This window comes from Macaca fascicularis, chromosome 13, assembly GCF_037993035.2.
Source record: "Macaca fascicularis isolate 582-1 chromosome 13, T2T-MFA8v1.1".
In the NCBI taxonomy this organism is placed as follows: Eukaryota; Metazoa; Chordata; class Mammalia; order Primates; family Cercopithecidae; genus Macaca; species Macaca fascicularis.
The window spans coordinates 16458914-16481870 of NC_088387.1; the positions used below are offsets into that span (position 1 = coordinate 16458914).

General features: G+C 46.7%; 1 protein-coding gene across 4 annotated transcripts in view; it reads right to left on the minus strand.

Moving 5' to 3' along the window:
• EDAR (ectodysplasin A receptor) overlaps positions 1–22957 on the minus strand; it is a 94225-nt gene that overhangs the window by 57500 nt on the left and 13768 nt on the right. For 2 of the 4 annotated variants that reach the window (XM_005575224.5, XM_005575223.5), the window contains exon 1: positions 14697–14742. The exons of the other annotated variants lie outside the window; for them this stretch is intronic. In XM_005575224.5, coding sequence (XP_005575281.2) covers positions 14697–14729 — 33 coding nt within the window. In that variant the 5' untranslated portion in view covers positions 14730–14742. Of the gene's footprint in view, positions 1–14696; positions 14743–22957 lie in introns of those variants that run through there. 4 annotated transcript variants of the gene reach the window in all.

Here is a 22957-nt window from a genome sequence, read left to right on the forward strand (position 1 = left end):
TTTATGTAGAGCATGTTGTATCTCTGTTTACAGGGCTGATGGTGTTTAACAGCACTTGAGCCAGCCAGGGCCAGATCAACCAGGAAGCACAAGAGATTGTTTATTCGTTCATATTCTGACATGATGTGGCTGAAAGCTGGATAGTGCGTGACTTCATCCTGAACACCACAAGGCTCCAAGTCTGCATTCTGGATGTAACACACAGCCATGTGCTGTCCCCTCTGCTCTGCTGGAGCTGCCTTCAGCCTTCATCCCTGCCCTTGCTCCTTTCATGAGTCCAGTTCTCCAGGAATCAGATCTTGGGCTGGAGATGTAAGTGCGAGATATTTATCAGAAACTTTGGAATCAACACTGTTGGCAGAAGGGGCAATACATTCTCAGCACAGGGATGGCCCTACAGAGCTGTCCTGAACTGGAGCAAGGGGCCCAGGCCTTCACACATCCACATTAACCAGGTCTCCAGGAAGGGGTGTGACCTTGCATGAGGCAGGCTTCTTCAACCAAGGGTAGCTGCCAGGTGGGGGACTCAGCTGCAGCGTTTGTCTGCTGTCCATTGTGCAGCATCTGGGAGCACTGATGCTTCTGTATTGAAGGGGCCACTTGCGAGCCAGGCCTCTCATAATCCAGTTATTTCTTGCACTTGCTCACCAGGCTGATAACTACCTGCCCTGGGAGTTTCTCAGCATCCCGAGAGGATTCTATGTAACTTGAAGCCTTTTTTCAGAAACCCATCTTTCCCCTTCTCCTGGTTATATGAGCTCAGTTCCCCCTGTAGCAGCTATGTCTTGGAGGGTCTTAATATCGGTCTTCTGCATTTGTCCAGGCCAATGCCATGTAATTCCAATGACCACGCTACTGTACAGGTACTGAAGAAACTCTGAACTTAGCAAATGGTCACAAAGAACTGAACCATCAATTATTTCTGTTAGCTGGGCAGCACTGTGTCCAAGGTCATACGGGAATTCGACCAGAAAGGCCAGGATGTCTTATGTGATTATTGTACTAGCAGGTAGTGAACTCCAGGAAAATTGGAACGAATTTCATATAAAGCACAGCTTGATGGGAGGGGCTTACTCTTGTCAAAATTTAAATGTGTGTTTAAATTTATTGTTCCAAATCCTATATGCAATCCTGTATAGATATTGGCACAGGTATAAAGGTGATATGGTTTACAGGGAAGGGCACTGGATCAGGATGGGGCCTTGGGTAAGACACTTCACTAAAGCCTGCAATTTCTTTAACTGTAAAATGAGGGTCTTATTTTAGATCATTCTAAAAGTTCTTTTAGATCATTCTAAAAGTTCTTCCATTTCTGCTAGTCCGTGAGGTTCTCTTAGATCTATGATATGCAGTGAAAGCTCTTGGCAACACTGTATCAGAACCAATGCCTGTGTTATGGACTATCTTCTCAAATCACAGTTATATTTCAATTAATTCGGCAGACATTATGATCTTCACAAGGTCTCTTGACGTACCGAATGGTGTACAATGATGAGTAAGACACAGACTTGCCCTTGACACTCTTACAGTCTAATAAGAGGGCTTAGATCCTAGACAAAGGACCATGCAGGCAGGACCAAGAATATTTTCACAAAGAAGCAAAAGCATGGTTTTTTCTTCTCTTGTTACTGCTTTGTTTTTTCATTTGTTTGTTTGACGGAAGGTCAAAAGGGAGAAATCACATTGCTAGTTAGGCACATTGAAGAAAGTTTCAATGGCGAAATGGTGGCATTTGGTATCATCGCAAGGACCTGAAAGAGGGGAGAGAATTTCAGGTATGAGCACCATGCGTGGAGGGGCCAAAGTCGGGAGGTGCAGGTCCTGGGGCAGCTTGTTTATTGATTTGGTTGAAACAATGGGTGAATGTGAAGGGGATTGGGAGATTGGGTAGAAGGTAGTTTGGTGACTAATTACAAAATACCTTAAATATCAGGATTTTGTTTCCTTTAAGTACACAAGATAGGAGAGGGGGATTTCTGAATAATGAGGACATGATGAAATTGTTTAAATACTCTATTATGCAGATTAGGAAGGTTCAATTGATCTGACTTTAATTCACTGCTTCTCTCTTCTACAGCCTCCAATACATTGTTAAGCCCTTCTGGTGAATTTTTCATTTCAGATATACTTTTCATTTCTAGGATTTCCTTTTTAAAAAATACTCTCACTTGCTCTGCTGAATTCTCCATCTATTCACTGATTAAATCCAACTTTTTCTTTAAATCCTTGAACATATTAATATGAGTTGTTCTAAAGTCTTAGTTAATTCCAACATCTGGATTATCCTGGGCTCTGTTTCTATTGAATTCATTATTTTTGGATTATGGGTCACATTTTCCTACTTCTTCATATGTGTGGTAATGTTTTATCATATGCCAGACATCGTAATGATATGTGGAATCTACTTTAAATAGCACTGAGTTTTACTCTGGGCAAGTGTCAAATTACTGGAAGATCCTCCTGAACCTGTCAGGCTTGACTTTTTTCTTTATTAGGGTTGGTCTATTTATGGTTTTGCTTTTAGTTCCAAGACATTATCCTTATTCCCGAGGTATAGACTTTCTGAGGTCTTTTTAAAAATTTTTTAAATTTTTGTCTGTATGTAGTAGGTGTATATATTTATGGGGTATGTGAGATATTTTGATATAGGCATGCAATGCGTAATAACCACACCATGAAAAGTGGGGTATCCATCCCCTCAAGCATTCATCCTTTGTGTTACAAATAATCCATCTGTGCTCTTGGAGTCTCTACTGGATGCTCCAAGTGGTAGCTGAGCTTTCTGCATTCTGGCTAAGCCGATGCTTCAGAATTGCCTATCCCTGTGAGGCATCTGAGCTCTCTGCTCAGCCCTTAGCCCACAACAGCTGCTCTCTGTTGTCTGCTAGCTTGTGCCGAGTCTTGGCCAAGACCCACAGGTAAACTTCATGCTGATTTCTGGGACTTTTTTTCTGTGCATCCCTCTCTTCTCTGGTATCCTCTTCCACAAATTCTAGATACTTTATCTCCAAACTCTGCCTCTTCATTGCATTAAGACATCCTTCCTGCTTGGTCTCACTGCAGTCTACAAATTCCCTCTGGCTAGGAAGCCGGGGTGAATGGGTACATTTTACTTTTCTTAAGGATCACGGTCCAGTGCTGTTTGTTGTCCAACGCCTGATGACAGTTGCAGTTACCTCCCATACTTGTCCAGTTCTAGAGTTGTTTTTGGTGGACCAGGACACAACCAGATGATTTTCTAGGAAGACTAATTTGGTGGTGTCATTGTCTGATGAATGTGACTGATGAGACCCTTGAGGCAGCTATGTGAACAAGGACCTAAGGTAGGCTGGTGGCAACGGAAACAAAAAGGAAGCACCAGAAAACTGGCGGGAGGAGAGGCCAGTTAGGCAGGAGAAAATGGTTCTGAGGCTTTGAGCCTTTCCTCTGCTCTTTAACACCATTTGGGTGCCCAAGAGTCAAATGAAGTTGAACCAGACTGGTAAGAAGGATCAAGAATATGGATATCCTTTGAAATGTTTTTCTACATATTATGAGTGAGACACTAAAGATTATCAAGATCCTAAAACTTCTTAGGTTGCTCCTGAAAAGCATGATAAGTCTTCTAGGGTCAGACAAAGAGAATTAAAGGAGTCCCTCTCTTTGTGTAAGACTATCCCCTCTACGATCTCTTGCTATAGTCTCTCAGTGAGGAAAAGTGACACACCTTATCCACCATTTCCCTCACCACCTTCTTATAAAATCCTGCAGTTATAGCAACCTAGATAACATAGATGGCATTTCCACACTGTGTCCTAGATCATTTTCTCTTTAGAATGGAAGATCCTGTTCCAGAGACCAGCAGCGGATGGTGGTGTGTGGGCAGATGGCTATACATCAAGATCTATACCCCAAGATACATGGGCTGCCATTTTCCCATCTTAATGTATATGTTTACCATTTGAATAGCTCATTACTTAAAGGAATTTCACAGGCATTCTGCAACCAACCTGCCCTCTCTCGGCCTGCTAACTTTGGACAGGTATGGTGGTCTCTATCCCATTATGTGGCCACCAGTCCTGAAAGTATCCTTGGAAAAGGCTCCCCACCCACTCTCCTTGGCAAAATTGTGAGCCACGTGCTTTGCTCTTTTCATCTTAGTCAAAGCTCATCGCACCCAGCCCTGTGCCTGGTATATATGGTCCTTGAATTCTATGTCTCTGTGTCTCTGTTTTCCTCTGTCCCATTCCCTCAGTAACTTTTATTCAAGCATCTGTCACTGGGAAGATAATCTTTTTTTTTGAGACAGAGTCTCGCTCTATTGCCCAGGCTGGAGTGCAGTGGTGCAATCTCAGCTCACTGCAACCTCCACCTCCCAGGTTCAAGTGATTCTCCTGTCTCAGCCTCTTGAGTAACTGGTATTACAGGCGCCCGCCACCATGGCTGGCTAATTTTTGTTTATATATATTTTTAATTGAGATGGGGTTTCACCAATGTTGGCCAGCCTGGCCTTGAACTCCTAACCTCAGGTGATCCACCTGCCTCAGCCTCCCAGAGTGCTGGGATTACATGTGTGAGCCACTGGACCCGGCCAGGAAGATAATCTTACACAGGAATTCCCACCAGGCTGTGAGTGACTGGCATTTCTCCCCCAGGGAAGTGCTCACAACTAATTTTAATAATAGCATCAAAGGGTAGTGATTATAAGAACAGGAGTCTGATGTCTGATTTCCTGGGTTCAAATCTGGGCTTAATTTACTAGCTATGCAACTTTGGACAGGTAATAAATCTCTCTGTGCTTTGGTTGTCTTATCAGTAAAATTATGATATTTATAGAACCTAGGTCAGAATGTGAGGATTAATGAGAGAAATTAAATGAGATGATGTGTATAAAGTATTTACAACAGTAAATGCTAATGAATGCAAGGTAATATAATTATTTTCCAATTATGGAAGAATTGGAAAATAAAAGAAAAATATAAAGAGGAAATAAAACCATAACCCATCAGTTTTGGGTTTTGGCATTTTCTTTCAGTCCCTTATTTGTAGAGATGTATATATCTTAAAAGATATATACATTTTAAAAAATGAAATTAGGCCAGGTGCAGTGGCTCACTCCTGTAATGCTAGCACTTTGGGAGGCCGCGGTGAACAGATCACCTGAGGTCAGGGGTCGAGACCTGCCTGGCCAACATGGCATTGTGGTGCATGCCTGTAATCCCAGCTACTCGGGAAACTGAAGCAGGAGAATTACTTGAACCCAGGAGGCGGAGGTTTCAGTGAGCCAAGATCACACCACTCACTATAGCCTGGGTGACAGAATGAGACTCTGTCTCAAAAAATAAATAAATACAACAACAAAAAATAAAATTAGAGGTTGGGCGCAGTGGCTCACGCCTGTAATCCCAGCACTTTGGGAGGCCAGGGCAAGCGGATCACAAGGTCAGGAAATTGAGACCATCCTGGCTAACATGGTGAAACCCTGTCTCTGCTAAAAAAAAAATACAAAAAAAATAGCCGGGCGTGGTGGCAGGTGCCTATAGTCCCAGCTACTCGGGAGGCTGAGGCAGAAGAATGGCGTGAACCCGGGAGGCAGAGCTTGCAATAAGCTGAGATTGTGCCACTGCACTCCAGCCTGGCGACAGATTGAGACTCTGTCTCAAAAAAATAAATTAAATTAAATTAAAACACTGTTCAGGCTACTTGTGGTTTGACTATTTCATTCCCTATTGTCTTAATTATTCTTAACGACAGCCTTTTTAATGGACTGAAGTATCCCATCATATGCACAAGCCATAATTAAATCAACCAATCCCCTAATGTTTGCCCTTCAGGTTGGTTCCCAATTTTCACTATCATAAATACAGTTGCAATGAACATCTTTGTGCCTGGCTGGAGATGCCCTTTTTATACATTCTGAAGAGCAGAAGTTAAAGGGCATGAGAGTGTTATGATGCCTGTAGAGGTGTCCTCTAAAACTTGGAGATGACTTTGGTTTGATTTCAGGTAGGAACACCATTTGGTTTAGAATACTGGCATTCCTGATGCCACTCAAATCCCTCCGTTGCACCAAGAGTCTCTCACGCCAGCAGGTTCTGATGTTTACCAGTGCATTCTGGGTAGCCAAGAAACTTCACATGACGTTGAAATCTGGCAAGGCGCAAGGCTCCCTTGGGTGCTTTTCTGGTTAGATGGTTGACTGACAGTGACATTTCCCTCATAGATGCTCGATTATGGGCACTTCCTTCCATCTGCTCAGCTGCCTTCTTGTGTCACCAGAATTTGCTGAAAATATTTGGGTTATGATTCATTTTGCATATCCCTCCTTGTCCTGGACTTTTACGATTAGGATCCCAAGTTTTGAAGCTCAGCAGAAAAGGTGAAGGCTCTTTGATTTTTTTGAGACAGAATTTTGTTCTTGTTGCCCAGGCTGGGGTGCAATGGCACGATCTCAGCTCACCGCAGCCTCCACCTCCCAGGTTCAAGCGATTCTCCTGCCTCAGCCTCCCGAGTAGCTGGGATTACAGGTGCCCACCATCATGCCCGGCTAATTTTTTGTATTTTCAGTGGAGACAGGGTTTCTCCATGTTGGTTAGGCTGGTGTCAAGCTCCCGACCTCAGGTGATCTGCCTGCCTCGGCCTCCCAAAATGCTGGAATTACAGGCGTAAGCCACCATGCCCAGCCAAGGCTCTCTAACTATGGGACTTGCATCTCTACACTTTCCCCAGGCCTTAATTCCTTGAAATCTAAGTGAGGTAACTGGCCTGGGTGCCACTGACAGCCAGTTCCAGCCCTCACACTGCAGCTCCACCAAATTTCTGGTGGGCTCCCAGGTAGCTGTTCACCTTCACTTCATGAGACAGAGCAAAGCCTGTTGTTTATCGGCAGAGATGACCCTGTTTGAACTCCCTTGCGGAAGCCAAAGGTCTTAGTCACTGGTTTAGGAAGTCACGGGCAGGTAATGCCATCTGTTTGGGCATATCTAATCACTGTTTTGGTTTCTCATGACAGTCCTTCAAATAGAGAGCTATAAATCAAGTGGCCCCAGGCTCATGGAGGCCCTCCAGCGGGCTGGATGGTTCTATCAGGTTCTGCCTGCCATCTGATTTCTTCACCCTCCTCTGCCGCAGAGGTCCTCAGGCTCCATGCTTCTAATCTACAGCCACACACCTGGATAAACGTGGGTTAAGTGTAGGTGCCTCCAACTGCATTTACAACATAATTGGTGTGGCCTTACAAACTATTTGACGTCCAAACCCCATCCTTCACCGGGCCTACCAGGGGAGGCGAGCGGAGGTGAGGAGCCTCACAATCCGTGTTTTTTCATGCATCCGAGTTATTCCGAAGCAAAGGGTATTTCTTTCCCCTTTTGCTCCTCTAATTGATGCAGCTGTTGCCTAGCCTCATCTGCATTAAGCTAAATATTATGTTTTTGTAACGTTTTTGATCTTCATTAATTATAGCGCAGGAAAGCTGACAAAAGCAACCTGTCTCTTTAATATAAACAAGATTAATTGCACAGTTCCTGCATAAAATGAACTACCAGCAGTTTAACAAAAAATGCTTGTCTTTAAGCAGCCCTTCGGATTAAAAAAAAATCAAAACTGTTACAGGAAGTGCCAAAGCTGCCAAATTACCATGCCCGTGAGCCTCACCCTCATTATCAGACTAAACGAACGCACACACCCCTGCACTTTCATCCTCCTCCAGGCCCAAGAAAAAGAAAGGCGGGAGAGAAAAAAAAGGGCCTTTATACAAAGAAGTGTCTCTGAAGTCTGGAATGCACCCTGGCTGTTTGAAGACAAGATTTATACCTGACACCTTTCCTTAAGCTCACTGTTGAGACTCGCCTGTTTTCAAATCAACCGCAGACTGGCTGCTTGAGGTACTTCAGCTTGTAACGACCACATAATCTAAGATAAATACACAGGGAATTGCTATCACTTTCATTAATAACCATGAAATAGTCATTCCTTTAGCAGGAAAAAAAAACACAACAAAACCCAGGCCAGTGCCTTCCATGGGCTAAGGCGGAAGGCTCACAGGGTGGGTGTGCTCAGGCAGGGGGCAGAACTGGGGGGCACGGCAAGACACTGGACCAGGACGCACAGCATAGAGGGCAGAAGGACAGTGGGAGGGCACCCCATAGCCACTCCATTAGCAATGGCAGAGCCAGGAGTCAGTCTCTGTGGTTAAGAGGCCCCAGTCCAGCTCTCAAGCCTCTGCAGGTGACTTTTGTTGGAACACCCCAAGATATCTGGTCCAGGAGACCTAAAGCTCAAGAGCAAAGCTTCTGATTTTGTCGAATGTTGTGACCTTACGGCCACTTGGAAGTGTCAGCCAGAGATAGTGGGCTTTCCAGGCTCATGGCTGGCTGGGAAATGGCACCAGGTTTGGGGCAGGTGACAACACAGTTCATGAGAGAACCTGAGAGCCACATCCACATCATAGAATGCCACTGTCCTGCAAGTCCTCATGAAGTGGCCTCCATGGCCAGTGGCTGAGGCCATTGGAATTGGCACCCATGAAGAACGGGACACTGTGCTCCGAAAATCATGCTTAGAAAGTGGGCTAGAGCCAGAAAAATATGTGTGTCAACACTAGCTCTCTGTGGCTTCCCATGAATTCCTGACTCTGGAACAGTTAGTATCGTGATTAATGCAGTGTACATGCGGCATGCTGGTGGCAGGTGGCCTGGGGGAAGCCAAGGCTTCAGTAAAGCTGATGGGGCCATTGCAAGGCCAAGTTTGTGCAGAGGGGCAGATGATGGCCTATGGAGCCGTGTGGTCTGGGATCTGGGAACTTTCATAGCCTTGGGGATGGAGAGATGATCTGGTGTTGGAGATTTGTTTTCCCAAAGAGCAAGACACGCAGCAGAGAAATCAGAGCTCCTCAGTGTCTGCAATGCAGGGGACGCTGTGCTGTGACTTGGGGCTCTCCCTGCTCCAACCCAGTGCATGTCCTCCTGGGTCTTTCACGAACAGAATATTGCATCTTTCAATGCTTTGTTTCTCTGTGATGCTTAAAACCTGTGCCAAGATGACTCAGGTTGTCAGGTTTCCAAGGGAGCTGGTTCTCACAGCAGTCATGGGACTGAGGGGAGCTGGGGCCTCACACACCCTTGGGGCTCCAGCCAGGCCAGTGCCAGATGTGGCATGTGCCCTGGGTCTCAGCTCTGGATACCCGGTGAATGGCTGCCGGGGCAGTGGGCAGTGGGGATTTTGCCTTTCCCCAGCGTACATCTGCCTTCTGAGAGCCAAATGTCTGCAGGGGATTCAGGAGCTTGATGAGGAGTGCTGGCTGAAAATGAGAAAGACGTGTCTTCCGAGACACCAGCTTTTCCACAGGTCTCTCAAGAAACTCAAGCCTTCTCTAAACACACTTACACATACATACAAACACACACGTATCCATGCAAAACCAACACCTGCCCTACATGACATTCTCCATCCTAGACCATGTTACGCGGTGCATACTACATGGTCCCTTTCCATTTAAAACATGCTAGTCGGCAGCCACTCAGTCAATGTCACGATGCACTAACGCGGCCACGGTGGCTCTGAGAAAGCAGTGCCCTCCCAAGAGGGAGGCTGGGTGCTGGCCTGTCCACCCTGCACACCCTGTGGCTGAGTCCACTGATAGGACAGGGTGCTAAGAGGAGTGGGGTGGGGATTCTAGCCCTGGTTCAGTCTGGCCTGGGTGTCCTGGCAACCACCAGTTATCCCCGGGGTTGCAGTTTCTCTATTTGTCCATAGCAGCCCCAAACTGAGGATTCCCCAAGGTTTTAACTCTGTGTTTTTAGGATCTGGTTTGACACTTTCCTAAGAGACTGTCTGAACAAAAAAAGTGATCACTGCCTCAGAATGTTTAGTGGGGGGTGGTCTACGTTCTCAAGACGTTCTTGCTGATGAGTACCTCTATGGGTTCACCTGCGGTGCTCCCCCAAAATACAGGATACCAGAATTTTAGTGGACGACAACTTCCACCACACTGGCTCAGTCACTGATAGGTTTTTCAGTGTTTTTCACATTTTCCTGATTATAAAAACGGTATATACTAATTGTAAAAAGTTTTCAAGTATGTCAAAGTATAAAGAAGAAAACTAAAAATCACTGCTGGTCCTACCATATGGAAACATTATTGAGATTTTGATATATTTCCTTTCATTATGTATAGATATATAGATATATCATTAGGAGTCATATTGTATATTGAGTTTTGTATCCTGTTTGCTTAAGGATTTAATGAGCCTCTTCATTTGAAATACTCTTCAGGAACATGGCTGTATAGTATTCCACCGTGTGAATGTACCAAGAGTATCCCCTAAGGTTGGACATTCAACTTTATTTCAATGTTTTTCACTATTATAATGAATGCCACAAGGTACACAAAAGACACAGTGGACAGACTTCTAATTATTTCCTTAGAATAGAGTCCCAGTGGTTGAATTGTTGGGTCAGAGGTCAGGCGTATAAATGAATGGCGTGTGAGCACACATGGATGCAGAAATGCTCGGCCACCTCCCGACCAGCACTGGAGCAGGCCCTGCAGAGTGGCCCCCGCTGCAGAACCTTTGGGCCTGACCCTGACTGGGTTTTGGAGGCCCAGAGAGAAAAAGAAGAATGACCACAATTTTTAATGAAAGGATAAAGAAACAGATTCAAGAAAGGGAACAGTTGCCAGCCCTTTCCCTCCTAAATAATTAAGAGGGGGAGACACACTGCAGCCTGGGGACCTCTGCCCTCAGGACACAGTAGTGTAGGCTGGCCTCCCCTCGCTCACTCAGGGGCGTCCGGTGCACCTAACAGCAGTGGAGGTAGGCAGGGAGGAGCCAGCATTGGAGCACAGCTTCTCTGGGACCAGCCACCCTCCTTGGCTGTCCTGCCCTGCTCACAGCCAGGCCCTCTTCAGAGGGAGGTAGAGCTCCTGGTTCCCGCTGCTTATGTCAGATTTATGTGCCAAAGGCGGAACTACTCTTTTGATTATGGACGTTCTGCAAAAACAGACACTTACATTAAATAAGCACTCATTGGCAGATGGTGTTATAATTATGTTTTCTTTTCTGAAACTCTGTGGTCAGAATGCATTCATTCTCATGCAAGGGGCCTTGGGCACAACTCAGCCTTGGGTGGGCGCAGAAAAGCCTGGGGGAGGCTTCCTGGAAGAGGTAAGAAGTGATCAGGCCCATGTTGGGTCTTTTAACCTGCTGTTGCTCTCTCATGGCCTAAGCCCGGGAGAGAGACCCTTGCTTCACACTAATGGCCCCTGTGCTGGAAACGAATGGAAGCCGTGAGTCCATAGCAAGCATGGCTGGGCCAACTCTCATTTTTCCAAGTTAATATTTGTAAGAAAAACTCTAGTTGTGTTCAGGGAAATCAAAGAGGGGAAGCACAGCCGTAAGTTAAGTCATGAGCTGTTTCTCCTGACACCTCTCCCAGAATCTAACAGTTTGGATAAAATCCTGGACGGACTTTTTTCTTTGTGTAAATCACAGAAGGAAATCCACAAAGATGTCCAAGTGAGACTGTGAACTCCCTGTCTAGGCAGCCTCCCAGGCTTTCCTTAGGGTTCCCTGATGGCAGATAGTGCATTGCAGATTGCACTGAGATGCTCGGACACTCTCACAGCCTTTCACACATGTGAACCAAAGTTCATTCGCAGGAAAATCTTATGAAATAGTGTTGTCCCTGTCTTACAGATAATGAAATGGAGGATTAAAGAGTTTGGGATAATTGTCAAAGCTCAAACAACCAGTAAGTGATGAAAAAGGAACGTAATCCAAGGGCCTTCCATGCAAAGGCCACCTCTTGCTGGCATGACACCATCGCACACACACTCTTTTCAAGATCAACCGCAGTACTGTTCTGTCCAAGAGACTCAACAGAATGATGCTGAATTAAAAGCAGAAATCCAAAGATCCTCACTCTTCAATGGTTTTGTCAACGATCTACAAACAAGAGATCTGCAGACAATCCCAGTGTTGTTCCAAGATAAGGAGAGATAGCTACAGAGATGCCAAGGACAGGGAAGCTGACTGTGCACTTGTCTTACCCTTGTCAGGAACATCTGTGCCAGCGATCAATCGAACTGAACAAAGTCCGGTGGCTCTGTGTCAGTGAAGTTCACTCATTGTCACTTGTAAGTCCCCTGTCCAGCCCTGCAGAGGCCACAAACCGCTGTAGACCCCTAACTTCAACCGTTTGAGTGTGTGCACGAGTCGTACAACAAAGACATATTCCAGTTTTGGGAAAATACATCTGAAGTTTTACATGATGTATTCTTATCTGAAATTCTGTGGCCAATGTAAAAGGGCTACGTAAGCAAAAATCATCACGCACCACACACTGTTAAATTGTTCACAGCAACTATGGGAAAAGAATTCAGTTTGCTTTCAAGGGTCCTTCGAAATCTGTTTCTAGGATGCCCAAAGCCGACGTTCTAAAATTTAAGAGATTCGAATTATAAAAATTGCACAAGGACATTTAAAAGAAATTAAGCTTTCTATTTGAAAGTGGATTCACGTGCACTTGTTCGTGATAATACAGAGATAATACAGATAATACAGGGAGATCCCATGTCCCCCATTACCCAGTGTACCCCAACGGTTTCATCTTGTAAAATTACAGGATGATAGCACCTGCACAGTCAGGTGTGGACAGCAATATAGTCAAGATAGAAGACAATTACAAGAGGGGTTTTAGAGACTCCGTTTGATAAAGCTCCATGATCTGCAAAAGCCAGCAGCCCTCTCAACAGAAGAATGAACCTGGGAGCTCTGCAGAATGTTGCGGCCAATTCTGGGCAATTCCCAGGCTGTGGGTATCACAGGACTGCCTGGCCTGGGGCCTGCAACCTGCAAAGAGGGGCCCTTCCATCTGTAGACTCTTCCTTCTCTTGGGAAGATGAGGCAGAGGGAGGAAAGTGTGAGCTAGCTGGAGAGACACCCACACACTCAGAAGCAGATGACCACAGACCGAGGAGCCAGTAGGATCAGCTCTGGCTGGAGCACGGGCCAATCCCGGACTCACTTCTTGGACTGTTTTCCTCAACCATCAGCTGAGGCAGCCGAGCCTGGCACTGTCCAGGACTATGGCCGCTGTGGCTGCCGAGCCTGAACTGTGGCCAGCGTCCCTGAAGCACTGAGTTTCTCATGTTAATGAATTCTACTTAATTTAAATTTAAACAGACACATATGGCTGTGCCTACCCCACTGGGCAGCACAGAAGATAGTCTTTCAGATCCCTCCCACCCCCTGAAATGTTCTAATTTAAAACATCCAGGCTTATATAGATGGGGCACGTTTTTTATTTACTCCTGGGGAAACTGAGACTCTGAGAGATCCAGGACTTTTCTGAGGTCCCACCGGTGAGCTGTGCTACAGCCAGAAGCCCCTGCCAGGTCATCTGGACTCCAGTTCAAATCTCAGTCTCTGCCACATGATGCCACGACTCAAAAGCAGTCCCACTAACAGGGAACTGTGACGAAAAGGGATCAGGTCATGGAGCTGTCCATCCTTCCCTAGACTGAAGAGGAACCCCAAAATATGAGAAATAAAAGTCCCTACTCTAAGAGGAAATCAGGTACTTTGGGGGGAAAAAAAACCTCAACAAAATCCAAAAACCCAACCAAACCACAGTCACCAGTGAGTGAAATGAGGATAATCTTTTAACAACAAAGGGACTGCTGTTGAAAGAACTAGCTTTCTCTGAGCAAATGGAGCAGCAAATAGCACTCCAATTCCAGAAAGAAAAAGTCCTGGAGGCGTGTCCACAGGAGAGCTTCCCAGGGCTGGAATCCACACTCTCCCTTACACCACACTCGGCGCTCACTAAGTGACAGCAGGCAGCAGCCGTTGGCTTGCTTCTACCCAGAGAGCTGAGGTTCCTAATCAGAAGACCTTCCAGAGAGCCACAGACCCCAAATGTTTGGAAATAATTCCACAAACCGTGTAGCATGACAAAACATACTTAACAACAGCACGTCTGGAATAAGGAACGATTCATTAATTCTAATTAAATCATATAAAGTTCAGCTTAACATTTAACATTTTTTTAATGATCTAAGACTCTCTTCAAAAGCACAACCTGCCTTTTACGTGAACATTCTAAAAACTTATTTTAATATTCCCCCGAACATGTTTTAATTATGCCACCCACTCAGAAAAGTATGTGTGTGCGTGAAGCACGTGTGTGTGTGTGCATGTGTGTGTGTGTGTGTGTGAAGGGTAGTGGTTTTTTTTTTTTTTTTTTGAGTGTCCGGAGTGTCATGATTACATCTTTTAATGATAATAAATGGGCCAGGCATGGTGACTCACGCCTGTGATCCCAGCACTTTGGGAGGCAGAGGCAGGCGGATCACGAGGTCAGGAGATCGAGACCATCCTGGCTAACATGGTGAAACCCTGCCTCTACTAAAAATACAAAAGCAAAATGAGCCGGGCATGGTGGCGGGCGCCTGTAGTCCCAGCTACTTGGGAGGCCGAGGCAGGAGAATGGCATGAACCTGGGAGGCCGAGATCACGCCACTGCACCCCAGCCTGGGAGACAGAGCGAGATTTTGTCTCAAAAAAAAAAGATAATAAATGACCCAGTTGTTCCCAGATGCAGGTCTTTTGGGGAGAGAAAGACATTACAGACAGGAAGATCCTTAGAAGGTTTTCACCCCATCAGGATTTTCTCCTCTTTGGCTCTACTGGCTTTGGGTCTTTTCCTCTTACCTTTGGGTGTCTGTGTGCCTCCTTCCTTCTCATTTGGGTGACTGCTGCAGTGGGAGAGCTGGGCACCTTCCCTAGGTGTGTAGTAATTGGGGTTTGATGTAGGAGAGGTGTGACTGCTCTGTGCATTGATGTGGTGGTGGGGGGCTGGGGTTTTAGCACATCACAGGAAATTCAAGATGGGCCTTTTGATGTGCAGCACCCTCCCCTCCCCTCCTGCATCATGTACTCTCCCTCCACCTTTCCCTTCTGTGCTCCCCCCTCTCCCCCCCAGGCAAAGATGTATTTCCTGAAAACTGGAAAAACCAGGTACTATCAACCTCAAATCAGTGCCAATTAAATTCAGTTATAAAATTTGGGCCTTGTCCCTCATCTCTGAGTGACACCTTCCCTTTTACAACTGGGGCTGTTAATACCACAATTAAAACATTCAGCATCACCATATCCTTGGATCTAAAGCAGTTTATAGCCTTGAACTTCTGTAAAGAAAGTCATTAACATATCAAGGTGTTTTGATAAGACCAACTTTGAAGCAAGCCTCTCCTCCTGGTCTTTTATCTCCTCTGCCATCTTATGTATCAAATTTCAAGAATGCAAAGACCTATCTGCCTAGCATGTTGCTGCCTACTCAAGTTCCGTCTTTGTTATTTCTGTTATCAATATTTTAAAGTCAGATGACCTTAGCAATTAACACATGAACTTTGGGTGAAGGGTTTAGATTTACTATGCAGAGACTGGCATTAAGTCCCTTCAAAGCTTTAAGAAATGCAGTGGTATTGGAGGCCAGTCACAGGCGGAGCTCCTGTGGAGTGACTCCTCACAGGGCACAGGAAGTCCTATGCCTCATGTCACGGGACCCAGTGCAGTTATGCAGGGTTAGAGCCTGTGGTCTCAGCCATACCCGGTGCTCTTTCAACCTGAAGACTGAGGAAATGGTCAACTTCTGTCTGAACAGAAGTCATCAGAGAGTTCTGTGGTGCCCAAGTGCATTCAAATAGTAAGGAAACCCTACTGACTTCAGGAGCACTACTGTGTTTGGCTATAGGGTTTCTGAGAAAATGAGCTTCAGCTGTGTTGGCTCTGCCTGTGGAGAAGGGCTTCCCAAGCTACTGAGCCCACATGCAGGGCTCCCTGCTGGCAGAGGCCACGTGCCAGCCCTGGAAGGGAGCACAGTGGAGGGAAGATTGACTGCCTGGGGACCACTATCCTTGGCTAAACTGCCGAGTAGGACAAACAACTCCACAAACATGGTGAAGCGAAAGGAAGACAGAGCAGGACCCTCTTTACTGGAGTCTGTCCCAAAGACCAGCCAATGTGTGTGTGTAGTTTTGTTTTTTTTTTTGAGATGGAGTCTCACTCTGTTGCCCAGGCTGGAGTGCAGTGGTGCAATCTTGGCTCACTGAAACCTTTGCTCCCCAGGTTCAAGCAATTCTCCTGCCCCAGCCTCCCAAGTAGCTGGGATTATAGGCACCCGCCACCATGCCAAGCTAATTTTTCTATTTTTAGTAGAGACGGAGTTTTGCCATGTTGGCCAGGCTGGTTTTGAACTCCTGACCTCAACTGATCCACCTGCCTTGGCCTCCCAAAGTGCTGGGATTACAGGCATGAGCCACTGCACCCGGCCAAATTATGTTTTTGAGATCAAGTCCCTGGGATAATCAGTTGTAGGTTCATATTTCACAGGGAAAAACAGAAAAAAAAATGAAGAATATCAAAGGCTAGAATTTTCTTTTACTTCAATAGTTCATGTTGTCCCTGAGGTTGCAGCAAATGTGCTGTAGAAAATGGTTTGAGGGCTTGTGGGCTAAGAGCAGGAGCAGAGGAGGGGAAGCCTGCTGTTCTCCAGGCCTTTAAAGTTTGTGTTTACGGCTCTCCTACTTGTCTTTTTATCCTTTTTTTATTATCAAAGAGGTTTACAACAGTCCTGTGCACAACAAGTGACTTCCTAATTTTTCTGCCAAAACGGGGTGGCTATAAAACTTGAAAGAGCAGGGGGCTGTCCATGCCTGACAGAGTGTGTCTTTGTAGAAAAATTTAAGGTGATTTTGATCCTTTAATTGCTTCAATTTTACTTCATAAACCAATTTCTTTTCCCCTTATCCCTCAAAGCTTCCGATAACACAATCTATTGGGAAAAACTAGACGGTGGATTTCTGCTTGTTTGAGAGCTTCATAGGTGGATATTTTTTAAAAGGAAAGTAAGAACCCACCAAGATAAATTTCTCTTCATGTAACAATGTTATTGAGAGCAGTGACTTCACAGAAACAAAAGATGGAAAACCCTCAAGATTAGCGAGTCTAAGACCTGTCAAATCCAGCTTTGCGGAGACAGAGGGCCCCAGCCACAGGTGCAGACAACAGCTCGTGCACACAGAACAGGACGCGTGGAGACATCATAGAGAGACGTGTTACTGAGGCTAGGCCATGTGCCCACTGTCCCAAGAATGCCTCAGTCCCAGGCCCAGGGCGGAAGGTCAGCCTGGCATGGAGCTGAGTGCTGCACAGCGACAATATCATCTGATTTTCACAGCAACCACCTGGGGAAGGCACTGTCATTGTTCTCACTTTAGTGGAAACTGTCTCTTCTCCAAGTGGGGTCCACAGGCCAGCTGCATCACTATCGCCAGACGGCCTGTTGGAAATGAAGAACCTGGAGCCCCCTAGATCTACTAAATCAGGGCTGACCCAGACATACTTCAACATTTGAGATGGAATGGTTTAACTCATAGGTCTCTGAGCCCTTTTTTTTTTCTGGATTATGCATCCCGAATAGAAAAATAATGGCGCATGCGTCCTTTTGACGGTTGAAGCTTTGCAAATCAGGGATGTAGTGCTTTCTGTTCGGTCTGGGGAGGTTGCCCCCTAGCAGTTCTAACCAGGAGGAGGTAACATGGAGCCCACAGAAACCTTCTGGCTTGTTGAGAGTTGGAGCAGAAGGGTGGTAGGCACGCTCAGAGGGCAAGCCAAGGCTACGTGGTGACCAGTCTGTCTGTTGTGCCTCCTGATCACAGGCATGGTGTCAGGGAAGAAGTGAGCTGGCTCTTTCTTCTCCACTGCTGTGCCCAGAATTTGCCCCCTTTACTCTGGGTAGCCCTGGTAGAGCTAGATGCTGACACAAAAAGTCATCGAACGCTAGGAAATAAGGTCATGTGGAAGGAAACTAGCTTTCCAGGGACCCAGGCCTGCCTGAGATGATGTCATCTCCAGGGGCGTGTACCTGAGCTTCACTCTGCTATGCGCTATTCGGCCAAATCCCAGTCACGGCAGGGTTACACGTTAGCTTGCAGATTTTAGCCTGATAAAAAAGACAACCACAAAGTTTATAAGACTTCATTGCTCTGTGGGACCTTAAGCAGTTTTGTTATCCTAACTTACTCCGTTCCTCAGATGCTCCTGGAATCAGCGAGGCCACCTCAAGGGATCCCTCATTAAGCAGCTGAATGAGTCCCTGATGCACAGTTTACCTTGTGTGACAGTCATGGTTTTAGCTCCTTGAGAATTGGATTCAACAAGGCTGATGAAGAAGGAAGCCTCCTCTGCCCTATGCTGCTCTTGATCTCCGGCAGCTGAACCTTGGCTTTGACAACCTTCTTTTCTTTCTGCTCTTCTCTCTGCCCTCAGCTCCAACCTCCGCCCCACCTATTTTTAGATATGCACTTTGATTCTGTCTTTCCAAGACCTCATTTGAAATTACCCACTTTCTTGGTCTTGTTCTTGCTGCTATTGATCTGTATGTGCTGGCTAAGTTCAGATGGTTGTGTCTTCGGTGAGAGGAGAACGATTAATGAACTCAGGAATCATGCATTTTTCAAATGTTTATGGGCAGACACCACGCCAGGCCTCCAAAGGCATACAGGTCCTGGCCCCAAGGACTCGGTGAGGATGTTGGCATGAAGCAGACCTTTATATGCTATTCACGGAGGGCTGTAAAAGGGGGGTCTTTCTGTTTCAATTGTGTTTTTATTCCCTTTATTTCTCAAACTAATTTTTCATTAAGTACAGGAATTTTGCTTTGAGTCATTTAAAGAAAAGATATTTATTAAGTGCTTACTAAAGGCACAACACTATCTCTGTGCTGAAAGAAATATAAAAGAAGTGAAAGATGTGTGAGCTGCAGTCCCAGGGGTCTCAGCAGCTAGCTGGAAAGACAGAAACATGTAAAAAAAAAAAAAAAAATCAAAATCAAACAAAATAGGCCATGCACGGTGGCTCACGCCTGTAATCCCAGCACTTTGGGAGGCTGAGATGGGCGGATCACGAGGTCAGGAGATGGAGACCATCCTGGCTAACACGGTGAAACCCTGTCTCTACTAAAAATACAAAAAATTAGCCGGGTGTGGTGGCGGGCACCTGGAGTCCCAGCTACTTGGGAGGCTGAGGCAGGAGAATGGCGTGAACCTGGGAGGCGGAGCTTGCAGTGAGCCGAGGTCGCACCACTGAACTCCAGCCTGGGCAACAGAGCGAGACTATGTCTCAAAAAAAACCCAAAACCAAAACCAAAACAAAACAAAAATCCCAAAATATTAATAACAATGCAAGGCAGTGTGTGATGAAGAGCTAACTTGTGCAGGGATCCAAAAAGGGGCAAAAGAATCACTGAGTTAGAGGACGCTTCAAGGAGAATCCAGAGTTCAATCTGGGTCATAAGAACATACAACTCAGATGTCTTTAAACATTTCTTTAAACACAGTTAAAAGTGGGGAAATTGCTAATGGAGGGGCTTGCCGGCCCAGCACAGGCTTTGGTGACATCTGAGCCTTGGTTATGTGGGTGACGTGATGAGTCTGGCTCAGAAGACACTTTCCCCTGTGGAAAATGACGGATAGGTAGTGGGACCTCATCCTGCAGAATCTTGCTGCTTGAACTTTGCACTGAGAGGGGAGCATCGCCTGGGAGCCCCTCAGAGCTGGAAAATCTCAGGTCCTACCTCAGGCCCAGTGGGTCAGAATCTGCTTTTTTGGCAGAACCCCAGGTGGTACGCATTTGAGTTACAGAAGCTTCTTTTTTTTTTTTTTTTTTTTTTGAGACGGAGTCTCGCTCTGTCGCCCAGGCTGGAGTGCAGTGGCCGGATCTCGGCTCACTGCAAGCTCCGCCTCCCGGGTTTACGCCATTCTCCTGCCTCAGCCTCCTGAGTAGCTGGGACTACAGGCGCCCGCCACCTCGCCCGGCTAGTTTTTTGTATTTTTAGTAGAGACGGGGTTTCACCATGTTAGCCAGGATGGTCTCGATCTCCTGACCTTGTGATCCGCCCGTCTCAGCCTCCCAAAGTGCTGGGATTACAGGCTTGAGCCACCGCGCCCGGCCAGAAGCTTCTTTAGGACACCAGGAGACATGAGATGTTTGGAGTCAGTGACAGGATGCAGGAAATATTTCAGGACTATTAATCTACTAATGGTGTGTAAAGGTTAGTGCGAAGAGAACCTGGGAACCCAGAGTTCACCTAGGAGTCTGTTTCAAAGGCTGAGATATGAAGTGAGGAGGATCCTCACATCGCCTTGGTTATATAGAGGCACAGGGAGGGCAGGACACCCAGTGGAGATGGTCTGGGAGCTGGAGCCCCTGGACGGTGCCCAGGGAGCCTGGCTGGGCAGGGAGGTGGACAGGAGTGCAGGCAGGCCACACAGCACTGGGCCCAGGGAGAGAGAATAACCAGAGCGGGGCAGGGGACCAAGGCCCAAGATTCTTCGAATACTTCACTTCCTTCCTGCTCAGGGGATAGGAAGAGGTCCCTGTGGAGAAGACAGAAAAATCATAAGGTAGAAAGAATAAAAGCTAGGATGATGGTTACTTTCAGGTTTTTAAAAGATATTTTACTAGAATTTCCATAAGCCTAGAATTTCACTCCATGAAGATAAGTTCAGAAAACACACTTAAATTTGTTCATGGCGCCAATAAAAGCAGGCTCACTAAAGAGATGTTTAACCTGGAGAATAGTCTACATGACTGAACAAATACAAGTGATACATTTGCTAATTCTTTTCTTTCTCTGTGGAAATAACTACAGTTCAGCAAAACGACCTAACTTGTGGAAGACTTGCAAAGATCACAGAGGATCTGGATTGATGCTGTGTCCTGCTGCGGAGATGAGGGGACAGGGGATGATGCTGATGGTGGGGAAATCATAGGGTCGGACGGGACCGGGCTCACTGGGGGATTCTTCACCCCCTCCGACTCAGTCCTGGTGCCTGGGCCACATCCTGGGCAGGCGGTCAGGCCCTGATGGTGCTGGCTACATGTTTTCTGTCTCCAACTGAATTCCTTGTTCCGTGAGGGTGGGAATCATCTTTATATTTCTGTGCCTTTCTTCCAGCATCTAGGAACTTGCTCTTCAAAGAGTGGTCCCTGGGATGCACTGCATTACGCAGGAGCTCGATAGAAATGCCAAATTTCAGGCCACACCCGATACCTCCGGTATTAAAATCTGCATTGTAATAAAACCCCCAGGTGATTTGCGTGCACATCACATTTTCAGGTTATGACACCAGGAGGAGGACCTTCAACCCTGCCCACACACTAGCATCACCAGGGGAGACTTAAAACCAGGCATCAGTCTTTTTGAAACTCCCCAGGCATTCTAGCAGAGAGCCGAGTAAATGTTTAGTAAATAAATACCCAGAATGAATGAAGGTGTGAGGGTGTGAGGGCTAAGAGGAAGGGTATTAGAGATAGGATCAGCTCTCTCATTTTATGGAAGAAGAAACTGAGGCCCAGAGATTTAGAGCGATTTGCCTAAGGTTACACAGAAGTTAAAGAGGAGTTGGCATTAGAAGTCAGGTGTTGCGGTTTATAACACGAACACAAACTCTTTGATACCACCTTCAAAAGGTGGAGCCTAATTCCTCTTCCTGTGAGAATGGGCTGGATTTTAGTGACTCATTTCTAGTCAACAGAAAAAAGGGCAGAAGGGACAGTGCAATTACAGAGACCAGGTCACCGAAGGCACTGAGCTTCCTGCTCTGCCCTGGCTGCTGCTCAGTCACTTAGGGGCAACATAGGACCAGCCACGGGGAGCTCCCGTGGCAGGGAGCTGAGGCCTCCTGCCCACAGCCACTTGCGAGGCCTCCGGATGTGGGTCCTCCAGCCTGGCCTGGCCCGCAGATGTTGCAGCCCAGGCGACTGCAGCCTCAGGAGGGACCCTGAGCCAGAACCACCCAGCAGAGCCGCTCCCTGATTCCTGACCCTCAGAAGCTGTGAAACGGTCACGTTTGTTGTTTTAAGCAGCTACATTTTGGGGTCATTTATTACACAGCACAGATGACTAATACGCCTTCCAGTCCTTTGCTGTTTCAGCCACACCCCTGTAAGAGACCAGCTTCTGTTCCACAGAACTTCAATAGCCATGCCGGCCCAGTTCTCAACAAGCTTGGGACTGAATACAGACAATGATGACCAAATCAAAACAGGGGCAGGGCACTGCATGGTGTGGTCGCCACTCTTTCCTCCCAGGCCCTGGAGCACCTGCCCAACCCTCCTGGCTGGCTTTTGTGCCAACGAGCCAGCCACTGCCCTTTCCAATCCTGCCTACTGTGCGAGTGCCGGGGCAGGGCCAAGTCAGGCTGCCACGGGCTGAGGCAGCCTAGGAAAAAAGAGACTGTAGGTGACCTGGATTCAGAAGCTGGTGCCTTGCCCTGCCCGCCAAGTGTTGGTAAAACCAGTGTCTGCACAAGGGTGACGGGTGTCTTCCCCGCTCTGCTTGCCTTGTAGCTATGGCTGTGATTGGAGAACTTGATGGGATCACTTGAAAAATAAACAAACAGCCCTCATCTGATCTGTCAGTCACAAAGCAATGGCTCACAGCCCACGCAGATGCTGAGACTCAGAAGGGGGCCTCTAGCAGGGGCATTCACTCTTCCTCCCACCTTCATTTCTCCTGCTTCCCAGTGCTTTCCAGCACCTGAGGATGCCATGGGCCTGAACCCTGGCAGAATCCTTCGTGACTGCCATGGACACTTCCAGCCTGTGAGTGTGGCTCCTGGAACCCTCAATGACTTCTTCCCTCACCTGCCAGGGTGCTGGCTGCCCCCGGAAGAACAGAAGGAGGAATGCACTTTCCAGGGTCCTGTGTCCGAGAACCCATGCCACACATGGTGACCACTGCCTGTTCCCACCTCCACAGCGACTACAAAACCTGGAAATTTTTTGGTTGGAGCCACAAGCTTGGCTTCCATCTCACAATAAAGAAAACATCATCGGAGTTCTCAAAGGCCCTTCAACTTTTGGATGCCCCACTGGCTCTTGGTGTTATGTAAATAACAACTTTTCTT